The sequence below is a fragment of the Canis lupus genome, chromosome X (assembly GCF_003254725.2).
Source record: "Canis lupus dingo isolate Sandy chromosome X, ASM325472v2, whole genome shotgun sequence".
In the NCBI taxonomy this organism is placed as follows: Eukaryota; Metazoa; Chordata; class Mammalia; order Carnivora; family Canidae; genus Canis; species Canis lupus.
The window spans coordinates 106,603,953-106,621,241 of NC_064281.1; the positions used below are offsets into that span (position 1 = coordinate 106,603,953).

The 17,289-nt window shown below is 45.5% G+C and overlaps 1 protein-coding gene across 4 annotated transcripts in view; it reads left to right on the forward strand.

Moving 5' to 3' along the window:
- The first annotated feature begins 642 nt into the window (after positions 1–642).
- The window catches only part of LOC112649270 (cancer/testis antigen family 45 member A8-like), a 32,566-nt gene continuing 15,919 nt past the window's right edge, over positions 643–17,289 (forward strand). Inside the window, exons 1-8 of one of the 4 annotated variants that reach the window (XR_007409286.1) lie at positions 643–805; positions 3,435–3,552; positions 3,909–4,095; positions 5,776–5,953; positions 7,580–7,699; positions 8,300–8,393; positions 8,774–9,014; positions 9,683–9,835. Coding sequence is in view for 2 of the 4 variants with exons in the window: in XM_025431473.3 (XP_025287258.1) it covers positions 4,069–4,095; positions 5,776–5,953; positions 7,580–7,699; positions 8,300–8,393; positions 8,774–8,873 (519 nt within the window). In the remaining 2 variants the exon portion in view is untranslated. Of the gene's footprint in view, positions 806–3,434; positions 3,553–3,908; positions 4,096–5,775; positions 5,954–7,579; positions 7,700–8,279; positions 8,394–8,773; positions 9,074–9,682; positions 9,837–17,289 lie in introns of those variants that run through there. The other 3 variants (XR_003129524.3, XM_025431473.3, XM_049107172.1) reach the window with 3 other exon arrangements.

The following is a 17,289-nucleotide window of genomic DNA, read 5'->3' on the forward strand; positions in this document are numbered from 1 at the left end:
CAGTTCCATCCACATCAAAGCAAATGGTGGGTATTTGTCGTTTCTAATGACTGAGTAATATTACTAAGGGAGTTTGCAGAGGATGATAATTCTCAGAAAAATGGATTCACACTCTGCTACTTCAAAAGACAGGGCCGAATCAATAAGCATGTCAATTGTGGGATGAGGGAAATAGCAGCAAGCCCCCGTGCTGCTTTTCCACTAGTCACTCCTTTTTCACAGGTTCCTTGTGAATGTGGTGAACACAGTACTTGGGGCCTCAGGCCACGGATTTCAGGGTCTGCCAATCCTCCTTCTGGCCACTCTTAAAGTGACCTGCCCCTTCCTCATCTCATCATTTTCATAAGATGGTCCTCTACCAAATAAAGGGATTCCAAAGGAGGATGATCCTGCAGGCTGTCAGCTAGTGATCCAGGAGAAGGCTCCTTTCCTCAGGCCAGCCACCCATCACGGGAATCTTTGTGCTCACTGACTGATCCTGACCGCCACATCTCACCTTCCTTACCTTGTTCCTAGTTTTTACCAGAATTCTGCCTTTGTTGGAGAAGTTCCTGAGAGAATGTGACCTTCTGTTGACCCCAAGCTGGCCACAAGTCATTGGAAGCCACTCACTCTGACCTTTGTCCCTGAATGTAAGTTCCACTCTGCCTTAGGAACTGTGACCAGATCACAGCTTCAGAGTGAGGGTTGCTGGGCCTATCTGGAAGGTGCCTGGGATGTACCCAGTGTAGTCGCCTATACAAACTTTTATGGTTCTGGTTCGCAGTTTGTAGATCTACTCTTGGGGTCACCCAAGAGGAGCCTGGTATGTACGTTGCCAGCTTCTTAAACCTGCCAGGACCCACGTGGAATGGCTGCCTCCTTCCCTGGTCCCTCCTTGTCCTCCCTGTACAAGGCCAGTCTGATTTCTAGAGCTCCAAGGGAGCTCCCAGGGTCCAGCCAGTCAGGAGACCAGAGAAATGGGTCTGGAGAAGGAGGCACCCTTGGGGAATTCCAGGCTTGGCCACTGCAGTCTGTGTGGGGAGGTGAGAAGGTCCCTCAGATGCTTAAAGACTGCCATGTTTGTGCAGGGATACCCCTACAGTGCCAGGCAGTCTGAAGCATTTGTGGGAGGAGCTTCACTGAGTAACCCCAACAGAGATGGGAAGCTCCGGGCTGGGGGGCAGGCTGGCCTCTGCTGTGTCAGATGGATGGTCACTGGTGCCTGAGGACAGGCTGCAGCTTGGATGCTGGGTGGAAGAAAATCTGAGGGTAGAAAAAGTGAAACAGGTACACCCCTCCATGGGCTTGGGGGTGGCAGATAAGGTGGGGGAAGGAGGAGGGGATGTTGGAGATTTTCAGTGCTGATTTCAAAGTTAGGGGGCTCGAGATGCTTGCAGATTCTATAATTTTTGTTAATTTTTTAAAATTTATTTATGATAGTCACACAGAGAGAGAGAAAGAGAAAGACAGAGACATAGGCAGAGGGAGAAGCAGGCTCCATACACCGGGAGCCCGACGTGGGATTCGATCCCAGGTCTCCAGGATCGCGCCCTGGGCCAAAGGCAGGCGCCAAACCGCTGTGCCACCCAGGGATCCCTGCTTGCAGATTCTAGTCCAGTTGCTGAGACGGAGCCTGAGAGCCACTAAGAAGGAGGACTCCTGAGCGAAGTGGAAGGGTACTGGTGATGGATGAGGATAGGTCACTATGCCCCATGCTCTCTGACCCCTGATACAATAAATGAAATTCGGCAGCACAGCCCCAGGCCACGGGAGCCCCCAGATGGGGAAAGTTCTTGGGAATTGCTTCTATGCCCTCTGAGTTCACTGGCATAGCTGCCCATCCTGGAAAAAGGCCAGGGCACACCCCCCAGTGTGGTCCATGTGGTCTAAGGATCAGGGTTGATGGCTGCTTGACCATGGGGCCTGGAGCCCAATATGCTGACAGTTGGCCTGAAATGCAGGGATGAATCCTAGGTCATGGACACTGGGAAGCTGACGGTGGATGATCATGAATAAGTCCTTGTGAGGTCAGGGTATGTGGAGAGATATTTGAGTTTGCCACTGCTGTTTTGCACACTCTGACTGCTAAGGCACTGAGACTCTTGGCCATGAGGAATCTGATGCCCTAGCTGAGTGCTAACACCTGCCCTTCCCATAGATCCAGTAGATGGCGTGCGTGGTCAGGGAGGTCACACCACAGCACCAGGCAGAATGAGCCTGAACAATACAGGGACTTAAGGTTAATGCAGCAACAGCCTGCCCTGTGCCTTCTGAACAGTGCCCCAGGCAACTTCCAGAGGAATCTGGGACCATCTGCCCAAATTCTCACCTGAAGAGGGGGTAGCAAGTGATTACGTGGGCCCCTCCCTCCCAGTGAGGGTTCTCAATATGCCATGCTTTGTGTAGACAACACATGTGGCCTAATGCAAGCTTTCCACCATTAGGCAAAGGAGGTTTTCACCATTAGGGGATTGGAGAAACCAAGTTCTGTGTACACATATCCTTATCAAAGAGACAGTGATCCAGGTCATGTTTTAAAGATCACGATAGGGATCCCTGGGTGGCGCAGCGGTTTGGCGCCTGCCTTTGGCCCAGGGCGCGATCCTGGAGACCTGGGATCGAATCCCACGTCGGGCTCCTGGTGCATGGAGCCTGCTTCTCCCTCTGCCTATGTCTCTGCCTCTCTCTCTCTCTCTGTGACTATCATAAATAAATAAAAATTAAAAAAATAAAGATCACAATATGTTTTAAGGATCACGTACGGGACATGGATGGAGGCAGCAGGATGTTAGAAGGGAAGAATGGGATATTAAAGCGTCAGGTAAAATAGCCTACAGTAAATCCACCTTGTTCTGGTTGGTGGACTACAGTACTGTCCCAGCTTTAATCCATTTCAATGACCAAGCAGTAGGGCCTGTTTGTTGTCCTATACCCCAGACTGGAGTCCCCTACTGAGACACCCAGCCTCATAAAGCAATGGAAGTCAGGAGACAGGAATAGTCCGACACTCACAGTGGATCACTGTGCCCTGCTGCTCAGGACACAAAGCCCCATGGGTCCTGGGAGAGGCAGGATATTCTGGAATTTGCAAAGGGATGTCTCATTAGGAAGGGTGTGTTTCCTCACAGCTGTGACGGAGGGGAAAGTGTTCTATGCCCCCTAGGATCCCCCTGTCCTGCTGAGATGCACCATACCCAGACTGGAGCCTGCACCGTTGTAGACGGGAGCAGGTAATATCCTGCTCTGGTGAATCCCACTCCCAGTCCATCTCCTCTTACCTGACACTGCCTCCTTCCCTGACTAGCATGTGTAAGAGACACGACCATGTCAGGTTCCTGAAGCTGCAGCCACATGAACATGTAGGGAGCAGGCCACAAGTGCTATTCTTGCACACGGAGAGGACCTTCCTATACAAACTATGTCTTTGTCTTTTCAACCTTGGACTTTTGCAGCTCCTGTGGTGTCTGATTACAGATTGGGCACCTGATACAAAGAACAGGGGAGGCCACCCCTAAACCCAACAAAGGAAAGGAAGCAATCCAGCTGTTGATATAGCCAGAGGGCCACCAGGTGAGCCACCTGCATGCTAAAGAAACTCCTGGATGACCACTCAGGGCTCATTGTGGCAGAGGGAAATGGAGAATATTGTCATAGGCAGTCCTGAGGTGTGGAGTGTCTGAGGAGGTCATGGAGGGGACATGATTGCACCTGGATGTGCACCTATGTGACTGAACCCAGTTGAGACCTTCATATAAATTTGAAGGGTCTGGCATGTGGGAGGGATGATATATTCCTCCTGCCAGGCAAGGACAAGCCTCGTATCTAAATTGCCTTGCTTATTACAGCTGCTACTTGTAATAGCAGCTGGGGGATTTGGATTGGATTGGGGGGTTTCCTCCTTCAGCCTCTCTCTGCTTTTTGAGTAGGGGGCCAGTTTCTGTGTCACCCAGGGAAGTGTCCAGTGTTGCAAACCAACAAGCTTTGTGGAAGCTTAAGTGAGTCAGCACATGGAAAGAATTTAGAAGATGAACTGGCTGGTATGAAAAGTTCCATGAAAATTATTTCCCTCTTTTGTGCTTCTCCTGAATGGGAACCGTCCATGGTTCAGTAAAGGTATTGATATCAGCAGTTGATTCTAACATGATGGGGCAAATGTGGGGGTTATCCTTGGATGAGATCTTTCAGCTAGTGTGTCATACCAATAAGTCCCAACTGATCTATGAACAGCTTGAAAAGTGCCCATCATATGGCTGCTAGACTGACATATTTGAACTCCCTGTCATTTGAAGTGGGTGGATTAAAGATTTCTCCCCTCACCCTCTACAAGAGGCATTCTGTGAAGATTCAGTAAATAATGATAATCTTGTGTTTTTGTCAAATTGTTTTTTTAAAAGATTTTATTTATTTATTCATGAGAGACAGAGAGAGAGAGAGGCAGAGACACAGGCAGATGGAGAAGCAGGCTCCATGCAGGGAGCCCGATGCGGGACTCGACCCCGGGACTCCAGGATCACGCCCTGGGCTGAAGGCAGGCACTAAACCGCTGGGCCACCCATGGATCCCCGCGTTTAAGTCAAATTGGGAAAGGAAATGGAATTATCTCCCCTGAAAGAGTTGATACAGAATAGTTTATTACTTCCTCAAATAGGATATCATGTATATTCAATTCTGGCTGAGGGGTTCACATTCTGGAAGCAATCTGATTCATCATGTACAGTGTTTGCCTTTGGATGACACTTCTATATTAGCCTCCCCCATTTTCCACATAGACTGGATGGAAGTTAGGATGGGTTTCCTGGGAACAAAATGTTTGTGAGGCCACTGTAAAACTTGGTCCCTGTGAAAATGATATTAATGACATAGATGCATGTGTATATACATATATAGAATGCAGGTTTGGAATGGTTGTATTGTTTGCTAAGTTTTTATTTAAACTCCAGTTAGTTAAGAGCGTAATATTAGTTTCAGGGATAGAATTCAGTGATTACACACTTTCATACAATACCTGGTGCTCATCACAAGTGTCCTCCTTAGTCCCTGTCACACATTAAACTTGACCCCATGCCCATCTCCCCTCCAGTAAACCTTAGTTTGGTCTCTGTACTTAGGAATAAGTTTTCTGGTTTTCCATTCCTTTCTCCTCCCATATTCCTCTGTTTTGTTACTTGCATTCCACATATTAGTGAAATCCTTTGGTATTTCCATTTCTCTGCATGACTTACTTTGTATAAACTTATGCTGTCTAGCTCCACTCATGTTGTTGCACAGGTAAGATTTCATTGTTTGTGATGGTTGAGTAATAGGCCATTTTATATGCACCACCTCTTCTTTTTCCATTTATCAGTCCATGGACTTTTGGGCTCTTACCATAGCTTGGCTATTACAGATAATGCTGCTGTAAACACCATGTGCCCCTTCATTATTTTTTAAAAATTTTTATTTATTTATTCATGAGAGACAGAGAGAGAGAGAGAGAGAGAGAGAGAGAGAGAGAGAGGCAGAGACATAGGAAGAGAGAGAAGCAGGCTCCATGCAGGGAGTCCGATGTGGGACTTGATCCTGAACTCTAGCATCATGCCCTGGGCGGAAGGTGGCTCTCAACTGCTGAGTCACCCAGGCGTCCCTCAGGTGCTCCTTCAAATCAGTATTTTTGTGTCCTTTGGGTGAATACCTAGTAGTGCAATTGCTGGATCTTAGCGTCATTCTATTTTTTACTTTATGAGGACCCTCCGTATTGCCTTGGCATGGTTGCATTTTTGTCATTAATGGAACATGTTTCTTGATGCTCCTCAGGAACTGATGACTGATAAGGCAGAGGAGCCTGCTTTCGGTCCCCAAAGCCAAATGAAACGTCCCGGGAAACCTATCACTCCGCCTCCATTTAAGAGAATGCTGAGGATGACGCTGCTGACAGTGAAACAGGAAGAAGAGGGAGTATCCCACCCCGGGGGCCCAGCCATGTGCTTGGAAGGTGATGAGGATGCCGATCCTCGCCTCCCCTTCCCTACCTAACCCACAGCAGCCTGGTCTCTGGGTCCTCCACACCACGGGAGCATTTCCCATCAAGGTTACCAGCTCTGGCTGATGCTGCCCTCAATTTCTCAGCCACATTGGACCAGGTGTTCACTCTGTCCTTCCTGGAAGCATTCATGGCTTCCAAAACTTCGCATTCTACTGGTTTCCCTCTTCTTATTGAATATTCTAATTATTCCTTCTGCTTTTCTTTCTCTAGAGGCTCTTATACTGTCATCATTCCTGAGTCCCATCATTATATTGTCCCTCATTCCACACTGCCTCCTGCCTCATCCACCTGCTCCCATAGCTTCTGAGCTTCGATCTTGCTTTTGCACTTGACCTTAGATGCCCACCTATTGCATAGGGTGACCATGTCCACACAGATATCAGATTGTGACACATGTAACATTATTCTATCATCCAGTCTCTTGTGTAGTCCAAGCAAAATCTGAGCTCCCAACCCTGGTCTATAGGCCCTGTAGAATTTGTCCCTGCCATCCTCTCTTCCTATCACATGTCCTCTCTTTGTCCTTCTTGTTGTCTCTGTCTCTGTTCTTTGCTCCACATCCTGGGTTCATCCCCTCCTAGAGGCCCTGAATGGCCCTCACAGCAGCTAGACTCCTCTTCTGTGTGTGCACAGGCTGGCTCTGTCCTCTGCTCCTCTTGCCCAGGGGTCACCTCATCAGTGAGCCCTGCCCGACCACATGCTCACGGAGGCTTCTCCTCTTGCTCTCTATCACATCCCTGCTTACTTACTCCCTGACACAATGTCAAACTGTGTTTTCCCCTTTGCTCTTTTTACATCTATCACCTGACTTCCACAGGAGATTATACATTCCAAAAGGGAAGGGTTTTTCTGTCCTGTTCACTGTTCATCCCCAATTTTGGCTTGATGCTCTGCATATAGAAGGATGAGGAAATGATGTAGACCTGCCACACTTGGAGTACAAAAAACTGATCTCCTGAGATAGAAAAGACTGATGAGGAGAGTCATTTACTGGTGGGGATTTTTGGTGATGGAGTGCCAATATGAAGCATCGTGACATCAAGAGACATGTTCAGCTTTTCACATTGTAGACAGCAGCAATGCGACACTAAGTCATGAGGAGTGCCAGGGCTCTCAAAATGTTCTTTAATTGCTTATACTTTCCAAGTACATTTCTGTGTGTATGTGTAGTGCCAATAATGTAAGAGGCTTTTTTGTTGTATCATATTTACTGAGGTTAAATTTTCAGGTCCAATACATCAATCTGGTATAGCCTCCTGCTATGAAATGAAAACATTAGAGACATGGAGCATGATGATATCTGTGTGCGATTGTTGAATTGCATGAGATTGCAGCTCTACCACATTCAATCTGGTTTCTACCTTTCATAGTATCCACAGGGAGGAGAGGGAAAGTGGGCAAACCCCCCTGGTAGCTACTTGTCAAAATCTATTCCTCCAGAGCTTATGCATTCCATACAGTCAGTTTGATTCTTTGTCTCATGACTTAAACAGTGTCAGCAAGGGTGGGCTGCTTCACAAACCTGATAGTAATGCACTGGTGAGAGGATTCATTACCAGCTCTCTGTCTCTGCAGATGACCCCAAGATGAGATCAATGTCTGTCTCAGATGTGACAGATAAACTGCCAATACCAATGGAAATCAATATAGAAATCAAAGAGCAATTGAAGAAGGAAATTCGACAGTTTGGAGGAAGTAAGCAAAATAAGAATTCCTCTCCATGAAACCAGAGAAAATCTTTCTCATTCTGTGATTTAGATTAGATTCAACCAAGCTTTTGAGGCTCATCCTTTGCCAGAATTGGGTTTTCAGGATTGGAATGGTTTCTCTTTATTTGGACTGAAATGTCTCAGTAAACCTTTCTGTTGTCATTTAGTATTCCTTTTAAAAAATTTTAAAAATATTTTTATTTATTTATTTATTTATTTATTTATTTATTCATGAGAGAGAGAGAGAGAGAGAGAGAGAGAGAGAGAGGCAGAGACACAGGCAGGAGAAGCAAGCTCCATGCAGGGAGCCTGACGTGGGACTCGATCTCAGATCTTCAGGATCACACCCTGAGCTGAAGGAAGTGCTGAACCTCTGAGCCATCTGGGCTGCCCTCATTTAGTATTCCTTAATTAGTTTTATGTCCCAGAGCTCTATTGATGGCTATGTTCGGGCTTTTGGATATAACCATGGAAAGCCCACGTGCTCTAACATTTTAGCCCTTGAGCAATTGCTGAGATACCAATATTGAATTTAACTTCCTCCTTGTACTTTTCAAATACTGAAGATTTTTTAAAATATGTCCAGAATATGAAAAAATCCTCAAATTGCTGGAAGGAGTGCAAGGACCTCCAGAACTGCAGAGAAAATTTGTCATATATACTATGAAAGAAGCAGCAAGGTGAGTGTAGGAGGAACCAACCAGTAAGTTCCCAGTGGGCCCAGTGTGACACTGGAGGAGGTGTGGGTTTGGGCCCTGCCTGGCATTTCTCAAACCGTGGTCCTCACTCAGAGTTCATGTTTTCTCCAGCTATTTGGATTGATATTATCTGTGTGTCACTGGTTTTTCCAAGCTCAAAGTGTTTTCTGTTCTCACTAGAGTTTGAGGTGTGCCTTGACCCTTGACTGGTACTATTTGTACTTGTTTGATTGTCCCTTACCTTGCAAATGTGTTTTCCATTCTCTGGTAAATGGACCTTCTCTTTGCATTTTTTACAGAATCCTGCTTCATAGTTTTTTTTCCAGTATCTTTTGGTTAATGACTTATCCCTTTATTTTCAGATTTCAAAGACAAGACTTAATAACTCATCTTCAGAAGATACTAGACAACTTAGAAGTGGACCACTTTCTCAAGAAAGATATTCACACCCTAAGTTTATAATCCCATTATGGAAATGATCAACGAGAAAGCAGAATGAGTTGGCTGTCCTGCAATGTACTGGATATTATTGATACATGCTAGCAGGAGTTTGCTAAAAATTTTCTTCTTGTGGCTAATAAAAAGCATTGCAACTTGAATGCTGTAAGTTTCTGTTAGTAAAAGCTGGGCTTTTGCCCTAAGTATTTTGTTTGAAGGAATAACTTAATGTTTTTGTGTTTGATTTTTTCCACTGAGTTTTGGGATATTATTAAGTCATCAAGTAAATACTATTACTATTTTTGATTCTTTGGCATGTTGCTGTGTCTCCCTGGCATTTATTCCTGGGGACTGTCTACCCATTTCTAATTCCCTTGGTCTGAGGCAGCCCCTTAGCTGTTCTGTTGTTTGGCCTGAGGAGATGAGTTAGCTTTAATTTCTGGAAGGTCTGTAACATTAGATGTTCTGCCTGTATTGTGTTGTTGCAATTTCCCAATAATTAATCAAAAAATCGTGGGAGTACCAAGAAGAGCTCTAGAGATTTCACACATACTCCTTAGGCTGTGTGTATTGGAAATCCTACTTCCTTTGATTGTCAGGTTCCATGTCTCCATCCCAGAGGTACCTCATTTTTGCTCATAGATTGAGAGTGATAGGCATCCAATGTGGTCAGTTGGTTAGCCTAAATTTGCCTTTCAGTGCAATCATTGTGGTCACGTGTTGAAAACATTTCTCCATTTGCTAATCCTAACATTGTGGGGAAGGGAAAGAAAATCTTGCTACTGGATATGTAAGCAGCATTTTTTTTTTAAATTTTTATTTATTCATGATAGGCACACAGTGAGAGAGAGAGAGAGGCAGAGACATAGGCAGAGGGAGAAGCAGGCTCCATGCACCGGGAGCCCGACGTGGGATTCGATCCTGGATCTCCAGGATCCCGCCCTGGGCCAAAGACAGGCGCCAAACCGCTGCGCCACCCAGGGATCCCTGTAAGCAGCATTAATGAGAGGAGGTCCCGACACTGTTGCTCATTAATTGCTGAAGACATGAATTGCGTCTTTATAGAAACAGCTCCATCTATGTGACCCTAAGGTAGAGTGTTCCACTTGCTAGTTTATGTTGTCCCCACCCCAGAAGGCACTGCCAGCATGGCACAAGCATAACTGAGGCTTCAGAAGATCATACCACAGTTCAATTAAACCATCACTTCAGGATGATGGGTAACATAATCCCAGTGAAATCCATGAGCATTTGCCCTGAGAAGCTAGTTCCGTGTTTATAAGTAATGCAGTATGGAATTCCATGATGTTGGGAAGGAATTTTCTAAGTCTGCAAATGGTGTCCTAAAAGTACTGAAATGAACAAGGGGTAGTGGAAGGGGAGGTGGACGGGGGAATGGGGTGACTGGATGACATACTGAGGGGGGCACTTGACAGGATGAACACTGGGTGTCATACTATATGTTGGCAAATCAAACTCCAATAAAAAAATATACAAAAAAATAAAATTAAATTAAAAAACAAAAGTACTGTGGGTGAGAAAGAACATCCATATCTAAAATAAAGATGTATTCATGTACAAACAGCTACTCTCTCCCCAATTATTTTTGAGGCAGACCAAAATAATCAGTCTGCCAACTGGTAGGTAGCTGGATGACCACTTGGGGTAGGTACATATCAGGTGCTCAGTGTTGGTCTATGTGGATTGCAGATGGAACAGTCAGCTGTACCTGCAACACAATCGGTCTTGGTGAGTGGAAGTTCATATTTATGGTCCATGCACAGTCCACATCCCTGCTTCCATGTTCAGGATACACCATTAGTGCTTGGAAGATGGGGGCGTTCACTGAGGGAGGGAGACAGGTGGTCCTAGGAACTTGAGTGGCCTAGCTGAAAGAAAGGTGAAAGAAAGCAAGGAACGGGGGACCTCAGTCCTACAACCTTAAGAAACTAGACCTGTCAATAACATGAAAGGGATTGGAAGCATTTTCTCTCTCTGAGTCACTAGTTAATGACCCAGCATGGTCAACACCTTGACTTCAATTGTGCATGACCCAATCATGAAGAGAAATCAATCAAGCCTGCCTGGACTTCTGACCTATAGAATTGTTTGAGAATACATTTGTATTATTCTAAGCTCCTAAATTTATGTTGATTGATAGGCAGGAATAGCAGTTGGGGGAGCTGCTGTGCCCCTGCCTGGTGCAGGGCTCAGTGGGGGTTGTTTACCCCGTGAGGCCGCAGGAGGAACAGCCCCAGTGGCGGGGCAGCTCTGGAGCCCTGGATTCAGCTCCGGCAGGAACTCCGTCTGCAGGGCCTGGAGGCTCCGGGGCGGGGCCGCTGATGTGCTCAGCTGGGGCAGGAGCGTCCTTGCTGTCCTGGGCCCTCCCGGCCTCTGCCTGTCCCGGGGGAGGCGGGATCCTGGGCTGTGTCCCGGCGCCCTGTGCTCCGGAGCCTGCGCTGTTGGATTCGCGCTCCCGGGCCGCGCAGCCCCCTCCGCGGAGCCGCCGCCCGAGCCCCTCCGAGCTGCTCCTGGAACCGCGCAGGCCCCTCCGCACGGAGCCTCTTCCTCTGCCCGAGCCCCTCCGAGCTGCTCCCGGGGCCGCGCAGCCCCCTCCGCGGAGCCGCCGCCCGAGCCCCTTCAGCTGCTCCGGGTCCCGCCGGTCCCGCCCTGCGCGCTGCAGCCCTTAGGGAGCTCGGCGCACTCTCCTGGGCGCGCAGTTGCTCTGTTACTGTCCCCGGGAGCCCGAGGGCATCCCCTCCCTCCTGGGTCCTGCTCCAACTCCCCGCGAGCCCCTTTCCGCCCGGGAAGGTCGGTGCAGCTCCTGCTCCTCCGGGACGGGGCTCTCCTGTCCTGGGGACACTCGCCCCGGCCTCAGCCCGGCTCCTCGCGGGGCCCCTCCCCCTTGGAGGACTTTGTTTCTTTATTTCTTTTTCCCCGTCTTCCTACCTTGATAGATGCGCGAACTCTTCTCACTGTCGCATTCCAGCTGGTCTCTCTTTAAATCTCAGGCCGAATTCATAGATTTTCAGGATAATTTGAAGGTTTTCTAGGTAGTTTGGTGGAGACAGGTGATTTGGGGACCCTACTCTTCCGCCATCTTGCTCCTCCCCTCGATAGGCAAGAATAGAAGTTGAATACAGGTGAAGCCTGCATATTGGGAAGTATCAAGTGGAAATCAAGCATTATGTCATTCTTTTCTGGTCAGCTGGTCACTGGGAACTCCATATGAGGCCATAGATGTCAGATCAGAGAATATTCTCTTGTTCTAGGCTCCATTCCAAGCTAACAGGTTTTCAGGTCACTTGTTGATGGGTGCCACACAACAAAGAATTCTATGTTACAACCAGCACTTGAGGTAAGAAGTGACTTATTGGCTTCAAGCTGAAGCCAAACTCTGGTGATAGAGGAAAAAGCATTTTTCCAATCAACACTGTTTACCAGCATCCTGGGAGATGTTTTGATGGCTAAAACAACCAAAGCACATGAGAAGAATCAGATGTCACTGGAATAATCATGTGTTTAGGATTGTCATCATTGTCTGTCATTTTCAAAGTTCTTTCTGTTTCTATATAGGACATAGATGTAAGTTGATGTCCTAAAACCCCCACCTATACCTTTTATATCTTGAAGCTGCCACAATTCCTCCAAGATGAAAGGTTGTGTTTGGTTTGTATCTTTATAAGTAGGTAGTTCTAGTGGCTTCTACTTGGCCTCTATTACCATAGAAACCTTCATTTGACAGGCCAGAGATCCAAAATAGGAATTCTATCCTTTTCTGAATATTCTAATTCTACATTCTGCATCAGAGGAAATAATAACCAGTTAATGGATTCAGAGATCAATGACATGGACATGATGTAAAACCATATTGATCCCATGACATCCATCAGCCATTTCTGTACACCATGAAATTTCAGTTCTCCAAATATTAGTGTCAGTTCAGAGCCAGAATCAAATAATCCTTAAAATTTGATTACTAACTTGCTATCATGCATTGCTACCCTAGAACTTGGCCACAGGTCCATTGGGGAAGGTTGCAATAATGATTATTAATAGCATAAAGATTTGGTCCTTCCTCAAGGCAAGCCCAAAGTAATTTCGGAACAAAAGAGAAGAGAAATGCCACCATGGAGCTCTGCAGAGATGTCTGGGCCCCCCTTAGAAAGCCATTTGCCGGAAGCGGGGCAAGATGGTGGAGGAGTAGGGGTCCTCAACTCACCTGGCCCCACCAACTTACCTAGATAAGTTTCAAACCATCATGAACACCTATGAATTCGACCCGAGATATAAAGAGAAAACAGCCGGAATGCTACAGAGAGAGGGTTTTTGCTTCTAGCAAGGTAGAAAGGCGGAAAATAATAAAATAAAATAAAATAAAATAAAATAAAATAAAATAAAATAAAATAAAATAAAATAAAATAAAATAAAATAAAATAAAATAGAATCAAGTGGGGGAGGGGCACTGCGAGAAGCCAGGCTAAGGCCAGGCAGCGAGAGGCTCCGGGACAGGAAAGGCCAGCCCCGGAGAAGCAGGAACTTAAAAAAATTTTCATTGGATTCTTCCCAAACCAAAAGCGCTCAGCAGGGAAATTGGGCCGAATTGCAGGAGGAGGCAGTGAAGCCTCCAGTTTCCCAGAGTCACTAATAGAGGAAGTGTGCCCGGGGAAAAGCACGCCACAAACTGTGGACCGATCTCGGTAAAGGGTTGGAGCGAGCACCCGGTGGGGCATCTGAGAGAAGCCGATTGGTCAGGTGGGCGGCTCCGGACAGAGGTGTCTCTGCCCTGCTGCCTTCGGGAGCTGAGCCCCCCGGGAGCCCGATTCCAGTAGCACAGGGCCCCGGATCCCAGGGCGCCGATCAGACAAAGCCCACGATCCTGCACTCCCTCTGGGACAGGTGGAAGTGGGGAGGGCACAGGACAGCGAAGACTCTCCTGCTGTGGGGCGCCACCAAGCTGTGCAGATCAGTGCACCCGCGCTGGCCCCAGGAGCATCTCGGCCAGTGTGGACTGGGAGACTGCGTTAGTTACTAGTGGGGAGCTGAGTCCAGACCTAGGAATGTGACCACTGCCATTGTTGTTTTCCTCCTGTTTCCCTCTGCCTGGGAGTGGTGGGGCCACCAGGGAACAGAGGCTTCATGGGGTAAACAGCTCTCCCCGAACCTGGCAGGAGGTGGGGCAGCTCCCCCAGGTACATGCACCGGAGAATCAGCACAGCAGACACCTCCCCCAGAAGACCAGCTGGAAGAACAGGAGAAGAACAAGTTCTTGAATAAGCAGCACTGGAAAGCTCCAGGGGAAGTCGAGGAATTTACAGTATATAGAACTAGAGAGTACTCCTCCTATTTTTTTCCTTTTTCCAATACAACTCATGTTTATATAAGACTATAAATTTCCAATTTTTTCTCTTTACTCACCTTAACTACAATATTTTACCACCTCTTCATTTTTAAGTTTCTTCCTTTTTGACTTTCATATTTCTACAATTATAGGTCTTAGATATATTTTCCATTTCTAGATTCTCTTCAACATACTCAGTTTTGGGAGATATACAAGATATTATTTTTTGTTTTGTGTTTTTTGTTTTCTTTGCCTCATTTTGTTCTACAATGGCAAAATTTAATACAATCTAAAACATGAGCAGCATGCGCCCAGAACCAAGTGGTATACTGTGCTGGTTCATGCTATGAGATTGTATTCTCTCTTCGTTCCCATTCTGCCCCCCTCTTTTATCTCATTTATGTTTTGGTGGTCAATGTTGGGGCCCTCTACAAATATTTCTGGTTTACATAAATTTGGGACTGAGCATCTTCTAACATACTGAACTTAATATACACAGAACCAAGAGGATCACCCTCTAGGACCCCTCAGGTAGACTTAATTTTCCCTCCACTACAACTTTGTCATGACCATCATCTCCCAGTCCACTCCTTTTTTTCTTCTCCTTTTTTTTCTCTTTACTTTTTCTTTTTTTCTTTCCTTTTTTTTCTTCTTTGGGATTTTTGGCCTTTTATTTTTTACTACTTTGCTTTAAAATTTGTTTTTCACTTTAGTGGTCCTTTTGTTTTATTTCGTTCTGATCTTTGTTTTCAATTTCTGGTCTCTGACCTCGTCAGAATCATCTAGGGTGAAATTTCCTTAGGTCATGGTTGATATTATTGACTCAACCCGCTCATACACCCACTCTGCACTGAGAAAAATGACTAGAAGGAAGAAGTCACCACTAAAGAAAGAATCAGAAACAGTACTCTCTGCCACAGAGTTACAGAATTTGGATTACAATTAGAATTCAGAAAGCCAATTCAGAAGCACAATTATAAAGCTACTGGTGGCTCTGGAAAAAAGCATAAAGGATTCAAGAAACTTCATGACTGCAGAATTTAGATCTAATCAGGCCGGAATTAAAAATCAATTAAACGAGATGCAATCCAAACTGGAGGTGCAAACGATGAGGGTTAATGAGGTGGAAGAAAGAGTAAGAGACATAGAATACAAGTTGATGGCAAAGAAGGAAGCTGAGGAAAAAAGAGAAAAACAATTAAAAAACCATGAGGAAAGGTTAAGGGAAATAAATGACAGCCTCAGAAGGAAAAATCTACATATAATTGGGGTTCCAGAGAGTGCTGACAGGGCCAGAGGGCCAGAAAACATATTTGAACGAATTCCCTAATTTGAGAAATTCCCTAATTTGAGGAGGGAAATGGGCATTGAGATGCAGGAGATAGAGAGGTATCCCCTCAAAATTAATAAACACCGTTCAACACCTTGACATTTAATAGTGAAACTTGCAAATTCCAAAGATAAAGAGAAATTCCTTAAAGCAGCCAGAGACAAGAGATCCCTAAATTTTATGGGGAGAAATATTAGATCAACAGCAGACTTCCATACAGAGACCTGGCAGGCCAGAAAGGGCTGGCAGGATATACTCAGGGTCATAAGTGAGAAGAACCTGCAGCCAAGAATACTTTATTCAGCAAGGCTCTCATTCAAAATAGAAGGAGAGATAAAGAGCTTCCAAGATAGGCAGAAACTGAAAGAATATGTGACCACCAAACCAGCTGTGCAAGAAATATTAAAGGGGACCCTGTAAAAGAAAGAGGAAGCCCCAAGAAATAATGCACAAAAACAGGGACTGAATAGGTATTACGATGACACTAAATTCATATCTTTCAATAGTTACTCTGAAAATGAATGGGCTAAATGATCTCATCAAAAGACACAGGGTTTTGGACTGGATAAAAAAGCCATACCTATCTATTTGCTGTCTACAGGAGACTCATTTGAGACCTTAGGACACCTCAAGCCTGAAAATGAAAGGTTGGAGAACCATTGACCATTCAAATGGTCCTCAAAAGAAAGCTGGGGTAGCAATCCTCATAAAAGATAAATTAAAGTTTATCCCAAAGATTGTAGTAAGAGATGAAGAGGGACACTATATCATACTTAAAGGGTCTTTCCAACAAGAAGATATAACAATCATGAATATTTATGCCCCTAATGTGGCAGCTGCCAAGTGTACCAAATAATTAATATCCAAAGTAAACACATACGTACATAATAATACACTAATAGTAGGAGATCTCAACATGGCACTTTCTGCAAATGACAGAGATTCTGAGCACAACATCACCAAAGCAACAAGAGCTTTAAATAATACACTGGACCAGATGGATTTCACAGATATTTGCAGAATTTTGCATCCGAATGCAACTGAATACACATTCTTCTCAAGTGCACATGGAACTTCCTCCAGAATAGACCACATACTGGGACCTGATTTTTGAATCAGGTCTCAACTGATACCATAAGATGAGGATTGTCCCCTGCATATTTTCAGACCACAGTGCTTTGAAACTAGATCTCAACCACAAGAAGAAATTTGGAAGAAACTCAAACACGTGGAGGTTAAAGAGCATCCTGCTAAAAGATGAAAGGGTCAACCATGAAATTAGAGAACAATTAAAAAGATTCATGGAAACTAATGAAAATGAAGATACAACCGTTCAAAATCTTTGGGATACATTGTAAATGGGATTGACTCCTTAATTTCTCTTTCTTCAGTCTCATTGTTAGTGTATAGAAATGCCACTGACTTCTGGGCATTGATTTTGTATCCTGCCACGCTACCCAAATGCTGTATGAGTTCTAGCAATCTTGGGGTGGAGACTTTTGGGTTTTCTATGTAGAGTATCATGTCATCGGCGAAGAGGGAGAGTTTGACTTCTTCTTTGCCAATTTGAATGCCTTTAATGTCTTTTTGTTGTCTGATTGCCGAGGCTAGGACTTCCAGTACTATGTTGAACAGCAGTGGTGAGAGTGGACATCCCTGTCTTGTTCCTGATCTTAGGGGAAAGGCTCCCAGTGCTTCCCCATTGAGAATGATATTTGCTGTGGGCTTTTCATAGATGGCTTTTAAGATGTCGAGGAATGTTCCCTCTA